The sequence below is a fragment of the Mangifera indica genome, chromosome 2 (assembly GCF_011075055.1).
Source record: "Mangifera indica cultivar Alphonso chromosome 2, CATAS_Mindica_2.1, whole genome shotgun sequence".
Lineage (NCBI taxonomy): Eukaryota > Viridiplantae > Streptophyta > Magnoliopsida > Sapindales > Anacardiaceae > Mangifera > Mangifera indica.
Genome location: NC_058138.1, coordinates 22,856,395 through 22,874,063, shown reverse-complemented (window position 1 = coordinate 22,874,063; position 17,669 = coordinate 22,856,395). Strand labels below are relative to the sequence as shown.

The window sequence follows — 17,669 nt, the reverse complement described above, 5'->3', positions numbered from 1 at the left end:
CCCCGTTACTTTTAACTGGCCATGGGTGGGTGTTTGGTATTTCCATAGTTAAAGGGGGGAAACTTGTCATTACAGCATACCTTGGGTGGGAAATAGTCGTTTGGCCTTTGAAAATTAAGACATATAATAATAAATATCAATTTATATATTAATAATTTATTTCATTTTTATTTTTAATAATTAAAAAGATATTCAAATAATTGTGAAGGAAAAACTTATGAAACAAAAGTTACCCATTATGGGCAATATTGTATTCTTTTTCACCTTGCACCCTTGTTGTACAAGTACTACTACAAAAGTACACAAACACAAGATAATTAACCAAAACCCACACCCAAACCCAAAAGATTAAACTATTTCTAGTTCTAAGCAATTTTACATGATGCTACAACTATTGGCATTCTCATCACTGAAGAAGTAAGTGTAATTATCAGTAGCATGAGGGTTCACTGATGGTGGTGGTGGTCCATAGTTAAAAGCCGGGTGATGCCTTGCATACATCATTGGCTGATACATCTCATTTCCACCGTTCATTCTCTGTTGATTCATCATCATGGCCATATATTGTTGATTGTAAGGGTTCCCTGGTGGCCCCATCCCTTGATAATATCCACCATTCATTGCTGCTGCAGCTGGTGCTGGTAGTCCTTGCACTGCTGGAATATTACCCATCTGACCCATTGGGTAATTACCCATTTGCCCCATTGGATAGTTACCCATTTGCCCCATTGGATGGTTGCCCATTTGCCCCACCGGATGGTTGCCCATTTGCCCCATCGGATGGTTGCCCATTTGCCCCATCGGGTAATTACTCATTTGCCCCATCCGGCCTCCACTTTTACCACCACCACCACCACCATGGCCAACACCATAACCATGGCCATTTCCTCCATTTCCTTTACCACCCTTGCCTAGAATAGGCACATCAAAATCATGGAAATCATTCTTTATTTTCTTCATATCATGGAGCCCATCACTCTTGGCCTCACCCTTTTTAGGCCCATTGCCATTATTGTTTCCACCACCACCTCCATTGTTAGTATTCTTCTTGCCATTTTTGTTACCACCTTTACCATCTTCGACATTTTTATCCTTCTTGCCAAACCCTAAAAACCCACCACTACCATCACTACTATTTTTACCACTCTTTTTATCTTCACCTCCTTTCTTTTTACCAAACCCTAGAAACCCACCACCACCACTCTTTTTGTTACCATCACTTTTATATTTACCTCCTTTACTTTGCTTCCCTCCTTGGTTATTCTCTTTGCTTCCATTCTTTCCTCCTTTGACGCCTTTACCATCTTTGTCTCCCATCATCACAATTGGTACATCAATAACTCCACCTTTTTTGCCATTTCCCCCATTTCCATTACCTCTTTTCATATTTATGACAGGCCCATTATCCATCATAACATTAGGCCCATGTTTCCCACCATGCCCATTATTATTCATGATGGGCATCATCTTGTTAGAGAAGTTATGACCATTATGGCCATGACCATGGCCAAACTCCTCCTCATCATCAAAATCGTCTTCATCATCGAATTCATCATCAAAATCTTCTTCATCATCGTCAATAAACTCATGATCAAAATCTTCATCATCAAACTCATCCTCAGGCAAGTGAAACTTGACAGATTTTTGATCCTTGTGAGGCATCATCTTCATGTCCTTAGACCCTTTGAATTGCTGCTGCATAATTTGTTGCTGCTGTTGTTGTTGATGTCCACCTTTTGGCTGGTTATTATTCCCACCACCCTTTTGAGATTTGTTGTCTTTGCCACCCTTACCATTGTCAAAATGCATGTTTTTGAACTGGTTGTTGACAAGATTTTGGTAGCTGTTTGAACCCTTTTGAGGCCTACATAACTCAGCAAATTTCCCTGATTTCTCAAGCTTCCTGATGAGAATGGCTGGATCAACATTGCCTGTTACTACCACTCTCCCTTGTTCTGCATCTATGCTTATAGAATACACACCTAATCACAAAAATTACAAAACCACTATCACCAATTTTGCCTTAGCCTAAGAAATACACACTGAACATCCTTACAAGTTACAACAAGTACATCATATTGAATATAAAGCATACAAAGAAAGAAGGATACCGTCAATTTTCTGCAACAGTTTCTTCACTTTCTTTTTGCAGCCATCACAGTGTATGTTCACTTTGAGAACACAAGACTGCTAAGAAAAGATAACCAATTGAAGACATGTTAAGCATAAGAAGAAGCAGAAATGAAAAGGGTCATAAAACTATAGTCTTTAAAGCATGAATAGACATATGGGGTACCTGAAACTTCATAAGATCTTGCTTATTCATTTTTTATTTTCTAATTCAGAAAGACCTGTGTGAGAAGTGGTGAAATGAACCGGAAGAAGAGAGAAGAAAAAAAGATGAAGTTAGCTTGGTTTGTTGGTTCGAGAGACAGAGTTAAAGGCGGTTGGACTTGGTGAGCATTTAGTTAACGCTTATCTTTTGTAAGCTAAGCTTCCCAATGCTGCCTACCTCTGTTCTAATTGAGGACATTGTGATTGGTGAGCTGTTCTGAACTTTAGTTTTTATAATGGCACAAAGAGAAAGAGAGAGGAAGGCGGTTGCACAGGCAGCGAGGCACCATTAGAAAATAATAAAACAAAAACACAAGCAGGTATTTTTCTTCTACCTGTAAAATATATTGCAATCTAATGTATCATGTACTTGGGGCTTTACACCAGAGCTGTACTTTAGGCCTTTCTTGTCTTTTTAACCATTTCTAATATGGATCTCAAATTCAGTTCTAAATAGACAATCTCAAAAAAAAAAAAATTAAATGAATTAAATTCAAATTAGAATAATTATAATTCAAATTTTGCTTAATTTAAATAAGTTGTTAAAAAATTGTGGATAATTTTTTAATATATTTATATTTTTCAATTTTTTAACCTTTTTTATATCAATTTATTTTATGATTTTAAAGTTATAGTTTTTTCCAATTTTACATTAAAGTATTGATACATTAAAAACTTATATTAGAATCTAAATAACATGATGTTTCTTGTAAGATATAAATTTAAGGTGTGCAAGAAACACCTAAAAATGATGATATTAATGAGATTAGGGACTATGACTAAACGCACAAAAAATCAAAGTGTGGACAAAATTAATGAGTGCCCATGCTGGTCATGGCCTACACTACACAAATTATGTGACATGAGGTTGGGCACTTGGCTAGCCTTGATCTACCACATGGGTTCACCACAGTAGATTTGAAAGTGAATTATGATTTTATTTTATTCATTTAATTTAATTTAACATTAAAATTCCTATATTTCACATTCAAGACCATACAATTAAAAATTGCCCCATTGTCCCATAAGGCCAAAAGCTGAAACATATTGGGCAAACATGTAGGACATGAGACCTGATGAGTCAATAATTTATTTGTCTTTTTCCCTTATTTTGTGGGATTAAATAATTCATTGCTTGCTTGACTCTCTCTAATTGGGGGACCATAGAGATTTGTGATGTTGGAAACATCACGTTACAGGCAGTATAATGGATTATAAGATCCAAATGGGAAAATGCCATTGACAAAACATAAAATTTGTACTGAAGTGGTTGAGAACAGTAAAACAACTGTAAAAGACCTAGTTTTAGTTCAATAATAATGCAAAGTGAAAAGCTTTTATATTATAAGCAATTAGTTAGAAAGACTAGACTTATTATGTAATTTATAAATTTATAAAATATTATAAATTTCATATAAATAATAATATTTTATATATAAATGATTGAATATTAATAAAAATAAATAAATTGACATAATATTATGATTTTGAATAATTATCTCTTTAAGCAAATTGCCAAGTTCATGCATAAGGCTTTAAAAAAAGAAAAGTGAAGCCAAAAGCAAATTCAAAACTCCCCCAACTTGCGATTCTATGCATGGCAAAGAGACAGTCCATAAGGGTCAAAAGCTGCTTGAACAATAATTTTCTCAGAGCTTGAAGTCTTCTTTAGCAGACCAAATTATTGTTTTTGTCCTTAAAAGCCTAACCCATTTAAAAAATTATGCGCGTAAATCTTCTTTATATTTATATTTTCATGTCCTTTCACTGTAAATAGATGTTTGAATGGTGACAAAAAAAAGCATCCCCCCACCACAGGGCACAAAACCCACAAAAATCTCTCCGAAATTGCTTTTTGAGACTTTGACTAATTAACTTCTCAGTTTTATAACATAAAAATATTCATCAAATCATCGACATGATCTCTTTTTTTATTTTTTTAAGTGTTCTTAATGCACACAAACTTGAGGGTTTCCATTGGACAGTAGATTTGAGTCCATCAGAAGCTAAATTTAGGTAGATTTAAATTTAGTTTGAATCTATGAAATTTAACTCAAATTATTAATAAAATAATAAAAAATATTATCAAAAAAAAAAATGAAAGAACATGTCCAAGATTAAGTAAATTCTTTCAGAAAAATGAATTAAACAATGATTTTTTAATAACTTATTAAACATAAAAAAATTCAATTCAAACTTAAATTAAGGAAAATCTTAATTCGAAGTTACCTTGTTTTAAGATAATCATTTAGTCAAAATTAAATCCGATCAAGTCATTAGTTTCAATGCAATCCATAGGCAACTGTCAATTTAAAACTTTGGTCTGAAATAATTTGTCATTGTTGGACTATGATGAACCAATTCACGGGAGTTGCAAGAGAATTGAGGAGTGGGTGGAGAAGAAGGCAAGGAATGGAAGATTGAGGAAAGTAATAAATGTCATCTGTCACATACTGCAAAACGCCAAAGATTCTGCAGTCTAGTCTCCAGTGACAGTTCATCTGGTAGCCTTGTGCTGTTAAATCTAGTTTCGGCAGATGGGGGTAAAAATAGCTGCCAAAAATACTCTTAGTCTCAAGAGAGACAGACAAACAGCCATTGGCAATTCTACAGTTCACACTCCACATTAACTTCTGCCTCCAACAAAATTTTGCTCCACATTTTACATTTGGTTCTGGATTAGCAATTCAATCAAGCTGAAACTTAAATCTAAGTTCAAACTTTGACCCGGTACAAGAAGGCCAGTGAGCCTATACCCATGGCTTTTACTAAGGTAATAAGCGTATGATGCTGACAAATTCATTATTGACACTTTATAGCACAATACTCTTATAACATTAGAAGATAAGGTTATCTCTTCAGAGCCAATAATGAATCAACGCAGCTCTGCCAACGGTGAGACAAGTTTTGGTCCCCAGGGTAGTCCCCATTATGTAGGACAGCTAGGCCTTTGCTGGGTAGACATTGTGCAGAAACAGGACAAAGAGAGACACAGGCTCTTTTATATCAGATAATATGGTTGCTGGCTGATGGCAACAAAAGTTGTGAGTTATTAAACTCACCTGATAAATCAGCCTCATGATGCCAGTTAGGTTGGTGTACCAAACATGTGAAAAACAAGGAGTCAATAGGATTATCAAACTAACGACTTAACCAAACCATACTAAGATTTTTTACTTTATAAGAAAATTTTTAAACAATTCTTTCTAAAATAAATTTAAATTGTGAATAACTTCTAATGAATAATATCTTATCTATTCATTATAAAGAATGAGTTATTAAACACTTCTTGCAAGTTCTAGGGCATTGCCCCCGTAGCCCACTTATCAAAAAGTGGGCTCTTACCCATTGATAAGACATCTAAACCCCATATGTGTTGACAAAATGATCCCAGATTCCAAATACAAAACTGTCAAAATTACAAGTACAATCAGTCTTCTAACAAACCTAATTTATATCAATAATGTATCACCCACCAGCTTAAAGCAAGGCACCAAGGTTTCATTTCATAGCCTAAAAACGGTTAGGTGATTGTGTTAATTATTTCAACATTCAAAATCAGCCAACCCCATTTCAGGTCTCTCTTTTCCTAAGTCTGTAAGCGATCATAAAAAAGGCAACCTGCAGGCAAGCAAAGCAACTGGGATGTGTGGAGAGATGAGTGACTGACAAGAGATAGAATAATATTACTTTGGGAAGAAAGGGAATCCCGAGGAACTGAAAGAGCTGACACAGATGGAAAATGGAGACCAAACAGAAATACTTTGACCTGTAAAGGACAAACCCAACAGGATTCGGATTCAAATTCTGATATAATAAGAAGAATAGAATAGTAGCATATTCGTTTTGCACCTTTTCACAGTGTTGCAGACAAAGAAGCAAGCTTTAACCTCAACTTTAGACATTCAAATCTAGCCTCTTTTCACTTTTTTCTCTTTTTTTTCCGGCTTACTTGTTTGCCAAATATTCTTTCCCTTTCTTACTCTACCCCTCCATAAGCCTCAAGAGCTTCTCTTCCCAGTGAACTACTACTTGCAAGTGAAAGCTGAATCTGTGTTTCACATTTAAGTAAGAATTGCTTAGAATTCCCCATGGAGAAAACCAAAAAAATAATAATAATAATAACAAAACCACATGCATGAATCTATGCACGGAGATTTTAACTTTATTTTATAAGTTACAATAATTTAATCCTTTCAATAAAACTGTCATGACCACAACTTTTTACTAATCAAGGTCTTGAGGTTGAAGGTCAGAGTCTTTTCATGGACTCTTAACATGTTTAAGGACTAATGTTTTATACTTTCTAGAGAACATGAAACTTGATGGCACTCTAGTATTGAAGCCAAATTTGCATAACAAATTAAAGGATTTCTGGTTTGTGCATAGGGCTGAATTGGATCCGATCTGCTTAAACTCAAATTGTAGCTCCAATCAAACAAACCGAATTTGAGTTAATTTTGAGTTCGTTTTTATAAATGAACCAATTTGAACATTTGAGTTCAAACTCGATTAAGAATAAACCCAAAATTAAATTATTTTGGAATTCAAATCACAATTCATTAATCTTAAACTAAACCTTATTCGGACTTGACTAGACTGAATCCAGTCCTAATTCTAGGAAAAAAATTTAATATTGAGGAAATGAAAAAAAATTGCAACTAAGGAAACTGGGCTGGGTCCTATCCAAAACGGGTCAGATGTCCTTAAATAAGCCGTGAAATGGAAAAACTGTATGGGCCAGCTTGTGGATATTGCTCCCTCAACAGCTTGGCAAGTAGACCCCAGCCCAGTCCCCACTTCCACCACCTTCCCTCATCATCCCTTAGAGAAGCAGAAACTCCACCGTGAACTCGCAGGCCCCCTACCCAGAACACCAAATCGATCCCTAGGCTAACAAAACACCTGATCAGAGGGAAATTGTTGCAGAACCAGCGAATCAAAGTGGTGTGTAAAGGGAGCCCCGGTTGGTTTTTGTAGCATCATTGAGAGTTAGAAAATTGAAAGTGAAGGTGTCTTCACCTTTGATATTCTGGTGAGGGTTAGACGTGATTTGGGTGAATATTTTTATATAAGTGTTTGAATTGACTTTCTCATGTCCTCAGTTGCTTCTGTTTCCAATATGTTTATCAATTTATTTTAGATAATGATCAATTGAGAATTCAGTGAAAATTAGGGGAAGAAACTTCTTGTTATGATATAATTAAAAGTAGTCTCTTTTTTTTATTTTTTTGCATCCAAAGCTTGAATGTGTTAAATGGACAAGATATAAATCCTTTCCTTGCTTAACATGTTTGTTGTTGCCTTTGATGACTGTAAAAATGTCGGTTTTTTTTTCCCTAAAATTAATTATCTGGGTTGTTTTGTTGCTTTTCAAATGGGAATGCTTCAGTTATTTATGTTTGTTGGTTTTGATGAGTGTATAAAGCTTGTAATTTTCTTTGATGTATCTGGGTTGTCATTATTAATAGTACTTCCTTTGTGTTTCTTTAAACTTCTGTAAAGCTTAACTGGTGTTCATTTTTGGACAGTAGTAGCTATAAGCAACAAAGTTATAAATGGGAGGTATTGAAGATATTGTGACCTTGAAGAGAACTGTATTTGTAACTGTGGGTACGACATGCTTTGATGCTCTGGTTAAAGCAGTAGATACTTTGGAAGTTAAACAAGAGTTGTCTAGGAGAGGGTACACCCACCTGATCATTCAGATGGGTCGAGGAACTTGTGTTCCCACTAAGGTATTTTCCTACTTAAGGTCAATGGTTATTTGTTTCTCTTCGTGTTTGCTTGTGTAAAGTAACAATCTGTGAGGGTGAAATGGAGATTTCTGATGATGATTTATTGAGTATTCTGATCCTAGTTGCTTTATTGTCTGGGAGATATGGTTATGTTGTTTGTAAGAAATTTGTTTAAGTAGTGAAATTGAGGCTGAAGTTCATATATTTGTAAAATCGTAAAAAATTTTGTTGAGTGTCTAGTAAAGCAATAAATTGAACAAGTTTAATGGCCTTGGGAAAGATACGTAAATAATTTGTAAAACAAATTTTTTGCTTGTAAAAACATTTAAACATAGGTGGGGGAAGCATGAGGAAAGGAAAAATCTGCTTACATTTCAAATACGTGAAGATTATATGCAAGGAGCCACAACTTAGGATATGGAGCTTCATTATTTTGCCCTTGTTGATGTAAACACAACATAGGAAATGGCAATCTAGAATTGTTATGCTGCCAGGTCACCATATAGAGGTGTCTAATCCTGCAGTAGGAACTGGGGTATAATAAATTAAGATGAGAGAATTGTGTTGTACTTATTATAGTTAAATTTTACATTTAAAATTGAGCAATAAATTTTTAAGTACTAATTATAGTTAAAGTTTGAATTTAAAATTGAGCAATAAATTTTTAATTGGAGTTTGAGTTCAACTAATAAGAGTATTTGACTTTTACTTGAACTTTTGCTGCTTTATCTTGGGTACAATTTAACAGATAGCAATTAACATTATTTATGATGATGAACAATTATCTTAGAAACATCATTATTATTGTTATTATGCTACTCTACAAAAATCCAAATTAAGGTGATTTTTTTTTCATTTTGATTTATAATTCTTCTTATCATGATTTTGTTCTGTTAGCAGTCTCTTGGAGAAGATGGTTCCCTTGCTGTAGACTACTTCACTTTTTCATCAAGCATTGCTGATCATCTGAAGTCAGCATCTCTTGTAATTAGTCATGCTGGTAAGCTCATATGATCATTATTTTCTTTCTCTGTCCTGTCTATTAACTTTTCTTTTGATTTTTCCTTGATATTGTTTCCTGTACTGTTGTTGTACCATATATCTAATGTGCAGTCATGTTACTTTTTGATATCGTTTTTTTTTTTTAAACTTATAGGATATGTGTTAGACCAGGCACACTTAGGAATATTAATTAGATAATTTTCTTATGTGCATTCATTTTACTTCATATGCACAGTTAGGATATTTTTCTTCTTAGAGGATATCTAGATAATTTTTTCTTCTTATGTGCATTCCTAATGATAATAATGCTACGTGTGGGGATGGGGGGTTATTTGATTGTGGTGGTGTCGTCATTCGAACTCGGGCTTTTTGGGTGGTCTGGTGAAGGGTTTCTTTTTGAATGGCCAGTTTCTTCTCCCATGTGGTCAGCATCCTCGTCATCCCTCCAAACTGTTCCTCAATATTGTGAAATTTACCCTATTCCTCCTCCATCTTCTGCAGTTGAGCCTTGGATTCCTGGTGTAGACTGCACTCATGTTGCAACAATTCTTTTAGATCCTGAATGTCCTTTTCAACAGACTCCATTCGACTACACATTCTAGTATTGGCCATCTGATAATTTCTAAACAATTTTATTATTTAGTTTGGTTTTCTTATAGATCATTACTGTGATAATAATATGCTTGAGGTATGATAGTGTATATTTTAATTTTGCAACTTTTCCATCTGATTTAAGTTTTTTATTGTATGCATCAGTATTAAATTAAGAAAATAATTGTAATCAGTGGTGCTTGTGGCATCATCTCAAATCCTTATGGCCCAAATAGTTCACAATATTAGGTAAATTTAACTAGTGAACATTTTTGTTAGGATTTGAGATGACAAGATAAATCTTTGAGAGAACTTAAATTCGAACATGATGGCTTTGCCTTTATGATTGTGTCCAAAGACAAGATAGACAGATTGAATTTCATAAATTGCTTGAGAGAATTTTTCCTAATATGTACTAGGCTAGGCCATTGAATATTGTCTATTAATGGCTTTTTGAATTTACATGGGTAACTTTTGTTTTGCTCTAATTGTAATGCAGTGTGACTTAGTATAGGACTCCTATGATACTTCTCCATCCTCTGCTGATATTTGAGTTTCATTTTTAAATGAATGGAATTTTATGGCTATAATGTGGAGCCCATGATTAGAATGTTGTATGGTTTATAATGAAATTCCTGATTATAACTTATCTGTTTGTGATATATACATAGGCAACACAATCTCAGTGAATTTATATTTTCTGAGTCAAAATGTTATGGGAATTATGCCAGGAGTCAGTCTTATTACTTTTTTTAATTCAATTTTCTTATTTACATGCAAGACATGCAGAGACATGAATCAATAACATTTGTAATTGGTTCTGCCATGTTGCAGGGTCAGGGAGCATTTTTGAGACCTTGCGACTGTCTAAACCTTTAATTGTGGTGGTTAATGAAGATTTAATGGACAATCATCAAAGTGAGCTTGCTGAAGAGCTAGCAGAGAGGAACCATTTATATTGTGCTCGTCCTCAAGACCTAGATAAAGTTATAGCTGGTATGGATTTGGAGTCACTCTTGCCATACCATCCAGGTGATGCCAAGCCAGTTGCCAAGCTTATAAACAGGTTTCTCGGTTTCCCAGATGAGTGATGAAGTTACAATTTGTTTTATGTACGATTTCAAATTTGGTATATGTTAAATTGTACTATTTACATGATAGATCAACAACATGTTCAACGTCAAAGTTGGTTTGTTTGGTTGTTTGGGTAGTTGAAGATCACATGTTGTAAGATCTGTGGATCAGGATGACATGCAATAGGCTAATGAATTAGCATATTGTTGCCCTCAGTTTGACTCGGCCCTAGAATTTCATTCTTTGCTCTTCTCAGTCTATGTAATTGCCACATGACTTGTGGAACTGTTAAATAGACTTGGATAAGATAATTGCCAAGGCTCCAAAACATGATGATAGTTTATTGATTTGGAGGGTCAGTTTGTACAGTGTCACTCTCATTTCTTAAGAGGGAAACAAAGAAAGAAATGTTTAGTTATAGTGAAGAAGCAGGAGATTTAGAGCTTGGATACTCTATTTGTTCATTCTCTGCAATGACATTGAAGAAATTTTAGGTATGTTTGTCTTGATCTAGTTACCAAGAGTCAAATACTAAATTGCTCATGTCACATGTAACAGTCTTGTACCCAATTAAATAGATATTATCTATATTTGAGGTGTTTTAAAACTTCGACCAGATCGGTTGGTTGAACCACTTTGCCCGGGAGTTGATGGTTAGTAAGTTAAATCAGGTTAAGGCGGTCCAATGGTAATTTTGACAGCAACATGATTTTTGTTGAGTCTGAGTAATTGCAAGGATATACATCAATCTAATTTTTATTTAATCTGCTTTAACCATATGATCTTGTATTATATATCAACATTGTTGATGTTCTGGTCAGATCATTGGTCAAGATTAAGATGGACTTGACCGACCCTTTGGCCGGGTCTGAAATTTTCGTATATGAGGAAGAAATGTTACATGTAGCAGTTTGTACTTAATTAGATATATATTATCCATTTGGAATTCATTCAGCACAGTTGAGTTTACAACAGGCAATGTTTTCCAAATTTTGTTAGATAATAATATGAGACACAAAGTTTACGTACTGAATCAAAATTTTATTCGTTTATGATCTGACAAGCATATTGTCACTGAAATTCTTTAAACTGGAAATTGTTGAAAGGAATGTTTTTAGACTGGGGTTCGATCAAGTTCAATTGATAACCTCGTTATGACATAATTAAAATTTTAAAATGGGTTTTAACCATATGAAGTTAGCATGATTAAAATGGGTTTTAATCTTAACCCAAATTTAATTTACTACAAGTCATCACCTTACAGAAAGACAAATACAAATGTTTATTAAGCAAATTTCATGATTTCAGGTGCAAAACATAAACAAGAATTGATATTGATGTAATTACGAGGCAGAGAAAGAAAACAAGTTTAAAGCCCATAATGGGAGAAATTTGTATAGTACTCCAAACTTTTTATGGGTTGTTTGCACTTCTCAGTAACAGAATTATAAGTAAAGAGTCAAGTTCAGTGGCTGCAGGCAGGTCAAGCAAGTAGATGAGTTGTTTGTTGTTGCCTAGTAACTTGGGCAAGCAAAAGACAAGAACGATAAGCAATAATACAATGTGGCTATGACTTACGAGCTTCTGGACACTAGGCAACTCGTGATTTTTGAGCCTTGATTAGCAATTTCTCCTTAATTAATGCAGCCATAAATTCCACTTTCATTATGCTTTAACAATAGAGTGCGGGTAACAATCAATCGTCATTAGTATATACCAATTTAGGAATAGATTTAAATCAAATAAAACTTAAATAAAGAATAATTTAAATTTGATTTGAATAAAAAAAGGTTTAATTCGAACTCAAATTCACATTCAAACGATAAATTATTAAATAAGTTATCAGAAATAAAAATAAAAATAATCAAAGATATAGCAGAAGAACAAAAACTCATCAGAAAAGAGTGATCTATTAACAAATTTTCAATAACATAATAAATTAAATTAATTTGACTTAAAATTAAATTAAAATAGCTATAACTTGAGTTTGGGTTCGTTTAAGAAGAACGAGCAAACTGAATTCGGATGAATCATAACATTTTCTAACCTTTAACGAGGAAACAAGGGATTAATATAATTTATTAAAGAATAATTGACAAAGTCAAGTTCTGGTATAAAAACAAGCCACTGCCCATGGGCCATGTGCCCTTCTGGCTAAAGCCAGCTGCAAGATGATTGGTGGTGAATTTCAACCTTGCCACATAAAAATCTGAAGTGAGAGACAGAATTATTGAGGTACGGAACAGAGTTTTAATTATTATTGGGTAATAGTTTGGATGATTGAAGATGGGAGTGAAGTTGTCCACGCTTTTCTGCGGCAAAGACAAAGACTATTCCTCAGAAGATACAAAACAAGGGACGAATAAGTACAGGAGCCACTTCATTTATCACGAGAGAGAGAAAAAGAGAGAAAGAGAGAGAGTCATTGGTGGCCATACAGGTAAAAACTGACCTCCTAGGAATTGAATTTCACTTGCAATCCTGCAACTCGTCTTCCCAAAAAACCATCCTTCTGTATGTTCATTGCTGTTTGTGCTCATGGAAAGTAACACTAATTCAATGGCACCTGCAAATGCAAGGCCACTTGGTTTTGGCACTGAAAACAACCAAACTCATTCACACCACCATCATAAACATATTCAACCTCATGATAATCCTCACCATCTCACTCTTTCCCTCCATTCCATTATCATAATCATTGTTTCAATCATCTCCTTCATCGTGCTGTTCGCATTAGCTCTAGTTATACTAGTACTGCGGAGACTTAAATCGGGAAAAGGCCAGGGTAGTTGCAATGATATTATCGACAAGAGTGGCTGTAGCAGGTTCATTGCTCATACTACTATCAACTTAGCCTCCAGTCCAGGTAATTTAACACTACTCATGTTTAAATATTTTCCATCTTGTTTTCATGAAAATTATTTCCCTCTCTGTCTTAGTTCAAGTTCTTTGCAAAGGTTGATCTGGGTATGCTTAAAAATTGTTTCAGATGTGAAGGGTGGGTGTCTATATGGAGGACACCTGAAAAGTGTAGCTTCGAATAGATATAAAGGAGTCCAAGTTTTCACATACAAGGAGTTAGAATTTGCAACTGAGAAATTTAGTGAGGCCAATGTGTTAAGCAATGGAAAGTTTGGAGCTGTGTACAAAGGAGTATTGAGTGATGGGACTTTGGCTGCAATCAAGAGGTTGCATAGAGAAGGAAAGCAAGGGGAACGTGCATTCAGAATGGAGGTAAATGAGGCTGACTTCATTTATTATCTTTTGTTTTCTTTGGCTCTCTATCTCTTTCTTCTTAATTTTTTTTCTTTCTTGTTTACCTATATGAGCAGGCAGAAGAGGCCTGTGATACTGTTTACTAATGAATGTAATGCAGCAATAGATAATTGATAATTTTTTGTTTGCATCTTTCAATCTCACATGCATCAGTTTTGACTTTTTCATCACTGTTGGTTTGATTATGCCATAGATTAGAGTTTTGACTTGAAACTTCATTTCTCTAACATATTCACAAGCATTATTTATCTATAGAAAATCATAATCCTGGAAAAGTTAAAGAATTTTATTCAACTTTGCACATGGGTTCGAGATAACAACATGCTCAACAATGCAGGTTGATTTACTGAGCCGCTTGCATTCTCCTTATTTGGTGGAGCTACTAGGATATTGTGCTGACCAAAATCATAGACTCCTAATATCTGAGTTCATGTCCAATGGAACTCTGGAGCAACATCTACACCCCTCCAGCAACCAATATCAGCCACTGGATTGGGGAACACGATTGACGATAGCCCTCGATTGTGCTAGAGCCCTGGAATTCCTCCATGAGCAAGCAATACCAACCGTCATCCACCGCGACTTCAAGTGCTCCAATATCCTCCTAGATCAAAATTTCCGTGCCAAGGTGACAGATTTCGGATTGGCAAAGATGGTCTCAGACAGGATCAATGGTCAGATTTCAACGCGCATCCAGGGGACCACTGGATATCTAGCTCCTGAGTGAGTGTTCCATCATTTATAATAGCACTTCTTCATTATCAGTTCATGGTTAACATTCCAGTATGAATAATTCAATCAATTCTATCTTGCACAAACCTGTTTATAAATGTAGGTCCCCAGTAGGCAAACAGTCATTATCATGTTTAATAAACCTGTCTGAGAAGCAAGAGCCATACTCAGACAATCTGCAGTCATGATTCTGTATTAGACAAATTTCCTATTACAACATTCTAATTATTTGACTGTACAGATGGAAAATTTGGGCGAAACTCTAATCGATTTCATAAATGTTGGTTGTAGGTATGCTTCAACAGGGAAGCTTACTACTAAATCAGATGTGTACAGCTATGGCATTGTTCTTCTAGAGCTCGTAACAGGACGTGTACCGATAGATACCAATAGGCCCCCTGGGGAACATGTTCTTGTCTCATGGGTTAGTAACCAAATTCCATCTCAAACTTTTAATTGTCATGCAAGTTCTACATATCTAAAAGCAATCAAAGAAACTACCAGTAGAATTTCTTAATTCTGAAGAAATTTTTATCCATGCAACAATTTGTCAGGCTCTTCCAAGGTTAACTAACAGAGAAAAAGTATTGGAAATGGTTGATCCATCTCTAAAAGGTCGATATTCAAAGAAGGATCTGATTCAGGTCAGCTTTAATCTCTACTGTCCTTAATCACTTTATTGTTTATCGGGAAAAAAAATATAAAATCCAACAAACATATTGTTTCTTTCTTCTCATATGGTTGTATAGATAGCTGCCATTGCAGCCATGTGTGTTCAAACAGAAGCAGATTATCGGCCTCTAATGACAGACGTTGTGCAGTCACTAATCCCTCTAGTTAAGAACAATTCCACGGTTTCATCTGGCTGCTCAGTATTTCGGCATCACACGCCAAGTCCTAGATATTAGAAGCTCTCCGGAATTTGCACAGTTTGTCACACTGTTCCAGTTCATCTCATTGGAACACAAAGAAAAGCATCGTACAGTGTTCAGTGAAAAATAAAATTGTTGTCCCCAATAAAGTGGCCTTTTGTTGAGCAGCAAATCTTGCTGGTAGTGCAAAAACTCTAATCTTGCCGCGTGCCATGTATATCAAAACTGATGCTAATAAACAATCATCCATAGTTTTGATACTTAAAAAGCATAGATCCAGTCTTCTAAATCACAATTCTACAGAAAAGCAAGTCGCATTTGTGTCCTGTGATCTTCATTCTTATCAATTAGTGTTATACAAAGCAACTGAACAAGAAAGCAGAAGATGGCTAAAACTTTAACCCTGAAAAGAATCCATTAAAAGCGAACAAAAGAATTTTCTTTTAAAGGTACAAGTAGCTGACAGGAAAAAAAATAATCAGAAGTTAACATTCTGCAAATGATCAAAGTGTTTGGGACCCAATGTTCAGAATCGAGTCATCGAGATGATGTGCATACGAAAAGAACAAACAATGAGGCAACATATCACACATTAAGAATTTTGTCTTATGTTGTGTAACAACATAGGGTATAACTTTTCTGTAATATGGCATAGAATGAATATAAGTGAGAAGCCTATGGTTGTTTTTAAAGCCTTATCTATAAAGCGGGAATATTGGAAATTGGAGGCTAGAGGGGAAGAAAAGACAAAAAGAGGCTAGTGGCATAGTTTAGAAGCAATAGATATCAATCTTGCCTTGAAGATTGGGAAGGGCAAAGCTTGGCTGTACATGACAGGTAAAAAATACTGTTAAAAAGAATAAGCATCAGAGTGAACAAAAAAGAGATTAAACTCACAGATTTAACACCAGAGTGCACTTGACTATTTTGGAACTGTCTATAAAGAATGTTTCATCCCAGATGCAATTGCAGAGAAGTAGAAGGCAACCAGACATTACGACAAAGTAACATGGATAGCATAACGTATTCACGTGAAAATTTAATGGTTCATAATGCGATTCATCTACCGTTGTGAGGTACTTTACCCCCACATAATTTAAGTGTGGATTGGACCTCTATTTTATGGTAAAAATGAAGGGGTAATTAATTAAAATAAGCAAAATTTTAAGTGTTTATACGTTTTTAGGTCACTCTAGAAAAGTTTTGTCAAAATAAACAAACTGTATTTTTTTTACCCTTTTTACCCTTATGTTGAAAAACTAAGTAAAAATATTTTTTTCTGAGAATGTGCGTCGGTTTATGGTGGTTACGATGGTAGCTAGGGATTTTACAGTGAAACCCTAAATATGTCGAATTATGTATATGGATGTTTTTGAATATTTCGAACGCTTAAAATGATGTAGTTTCAATATTAATGGATGTCTGGAAGTGTAGCCGTTGAGAGACAAAAGTGCAAAAAGTGAACATTGTCACGCAAATTGCACAAATACTGTTCACGCGCGCGCAAACACTGTTCACATTGCGTAAACACTGTTCAACTACACAAACTGCTTGCAAAATCGCACAAAAATACTGTTCACAGACTATGATATTTACTTTTGCGTGATGTAAACAGTATTTACGCAATGTAAACAGTATTTTACGCTGTGTGAACAGTGTTTACGTGACATTGTAAATTTACGCGTTTTTGTCTCTTAACGGCTACACTTCCAGACATCCATTAACATCGAAACTACATTATTTTAAGCGTTCGAAACATTTAAAAACATCTATATACATAATTCGACATATTTAAGGTTTCAGTGTAAAATCCCTAGCCACCATCGTAACCACCATAAACCGACGCATATTTTCAGAAAAAATACTTTTACTTGGTTTTTCAACATAAGGGTAAAAAGGGTAAAAAAAAATACGGTTTGCTTATTTTGGTAAAACTTTTCTAAGGTGGCCTAAAAATGTATAAACGCTTAAAATTTTGCTTATTTTAATTAATTTCCCAAAATGAAGGGTAACTTTATCTTGGGTGGAGCCAAGCTGAGCAGGCTCAATA

The 17,669-nt window shown here is 34.8% G+C and overlaps 3 protein-coding genes across 9 annotated transcripts; 2 read left to right on the top strand and 1 right to left on the bottom strand.

Annotated features, from left to right (window-relative positions):
- Nucleotides 1-218: 218 nt before the first annotated feature.
- Nucleotides 219-2,676, bottom strand: LOC123197815 (heavy metal-associated isoprenylated plant protein 34). Of its 2 annotated transcripts, none has more exons than XM_044612240.1 (3): nt 2,297-2,676; nt 2,112-2,187; nt 219-1,982 (listed from the first exon to the last, which is right to left on the bottom strand). In XM_044612240.1, the coding sequence occupies exons 1-3, from the start codon at nt 2,324-2,326 to the stop codon at nt 376-378; spliced, it is 1,713 nt and encodes a 570-aa protein (XP_044468175.1). In that variant the 5' UTR covers nt 2,327-2,676; the 3' UTR covers nt 219-375. The 2 variants fall into 2 exon arrangements, with proteins under 2 accessions (XP_044468175.1, XP_044468167.1); XM_044612232.1 differs by having other exon boundaries at nt 2,112-2,190; nt 2,297-2,675.
- A 4,390-nt stretch (nt 2,677-7,066) lies between these two features.
- On the top strand, nt 7,067-11,050 carry LOC123198559 (UDP-N-acetylglucosamine transferase subunit ALG13 homolog). Of its 6 annotated transcripts, none has more exons than XM_044613269.1 (4): nt 7,067-7,369; nt 7,866-8,072; nt 8,970-9,072; nt 10,500-11,050. In XM_044613269.1, exons 2-4 carry the CDS (start codon nt 7,893-7,895, stop codon nt 10,754-10,756), a joined length of 540 nt encoding a protein of 179 aa, XP_044469204.1. In that variant the 5' UTR covers nt 7,067-7,369; nt 7,866-7,892; the 3' UTR covers nt 10,757-11,050. The 6 variants fall into 6 exon arrangements, with proteins under 6 accessions (XP_044469204.1, XP_044469213.1, XP_044469221.1 ...); XM_044613278.1 differs by having other exon boundaries at nt 7,067-7,405; nt 7,869-8,072; XM_044613286.1 differs by having other exon boundaries at nt 7,067-7,405.
- A 2,027-nt stretch (nt 11,051-13,077) lies between these two features.
- Nucleotides 13,078-15,890, top strand: LOC123205735 (probable serine/threonine-protein kinase PBL7). The gene is made up of 6 exons (XM_044622764.1): nt 13,078-13,605; nt 13,729-13,973; nt 14,353-14,738; nt 15,039-15,171; nt 15,302-15,391; nt 15,497-15,890. The coding sequence occupies exons 1-6, from the start codon at nt 13,278-13,280 to the stop codon at nt 15,653-15,655; spliced, it is 1,341 nt and encodes a 446-aa protein (XP_044478699.1). The 5' UTR covers nt 13,078-13,277; the 3' UTR covers nt 15,656-15,890.
- The last annotated feature ends 1,779 nt before the right edge of the window (nt 15,891-17,669 follow it).

Bases quoted from the DNA above. Each gene is read 5' to 3' on its own strand.
- LOC123205735 (XM_044622764.1), top strand. From the start codon at position 13,278: ATGGAAAGTAACACTAATTCAATGGCACCTGCAAATGCAAGGCCACTT. The intron at 13,974-14,352 runs GTAAATGAGGCT...TCAACAATGCAG, and splicing joins AACGTGCATTCAGAATGGAG to GTTGATTTACTGAGCCGCTT. The intron at 14,739-15,038 runs GTGAGTGTTCCA...TGTTGGTTGTAG, and splicing joins ACTGGATATCTAGCTCCTGA to GTATGCTTCAACAGGGAAGC.
- LOC123197815 (XM_044612232.1), bottom strand. From the start codon at position 2,326: ATGAATAAGCAAGATCTTATGAAGTTTCAG. The intron at 2,191-2,296 runs GTACCCCATATG...ATCTTTTCTTAG, and splicing joins AAGATCTTATGAAGTTTCAG to CAGTCTTGTGTTCTCAAAGT. The intron at 1,983-2,111 runs GTATCCTTCTTT...TTTTGTGATTAG, and splicing joins ACTGTTGCAGAAAATTGACG to GTGTGTATTCTATAAGCATA.
- LOC123198559 (XM_044613269.1), top strand. From the start codon at position 7,893: ATGGGAGGTATTGAAGATATTGTGACCTTGAAGAGAACTGTATTTGTA. The intron at 8,073-8,969 runs GTATTTTCCTAC...TTGTTCTGTTAG, and splicing joins GAACTTGTGTTCCCACTAAG to CAGTCTCTTGGAGAAGATGG. The intron at 9,073-10,499 runs GTAAGCTCATAT...GCCATGTTGCAG, and splicing joins TCTTGTAATTAGTCATGCTG to GGTCAGGGAGCATTTTTGAG.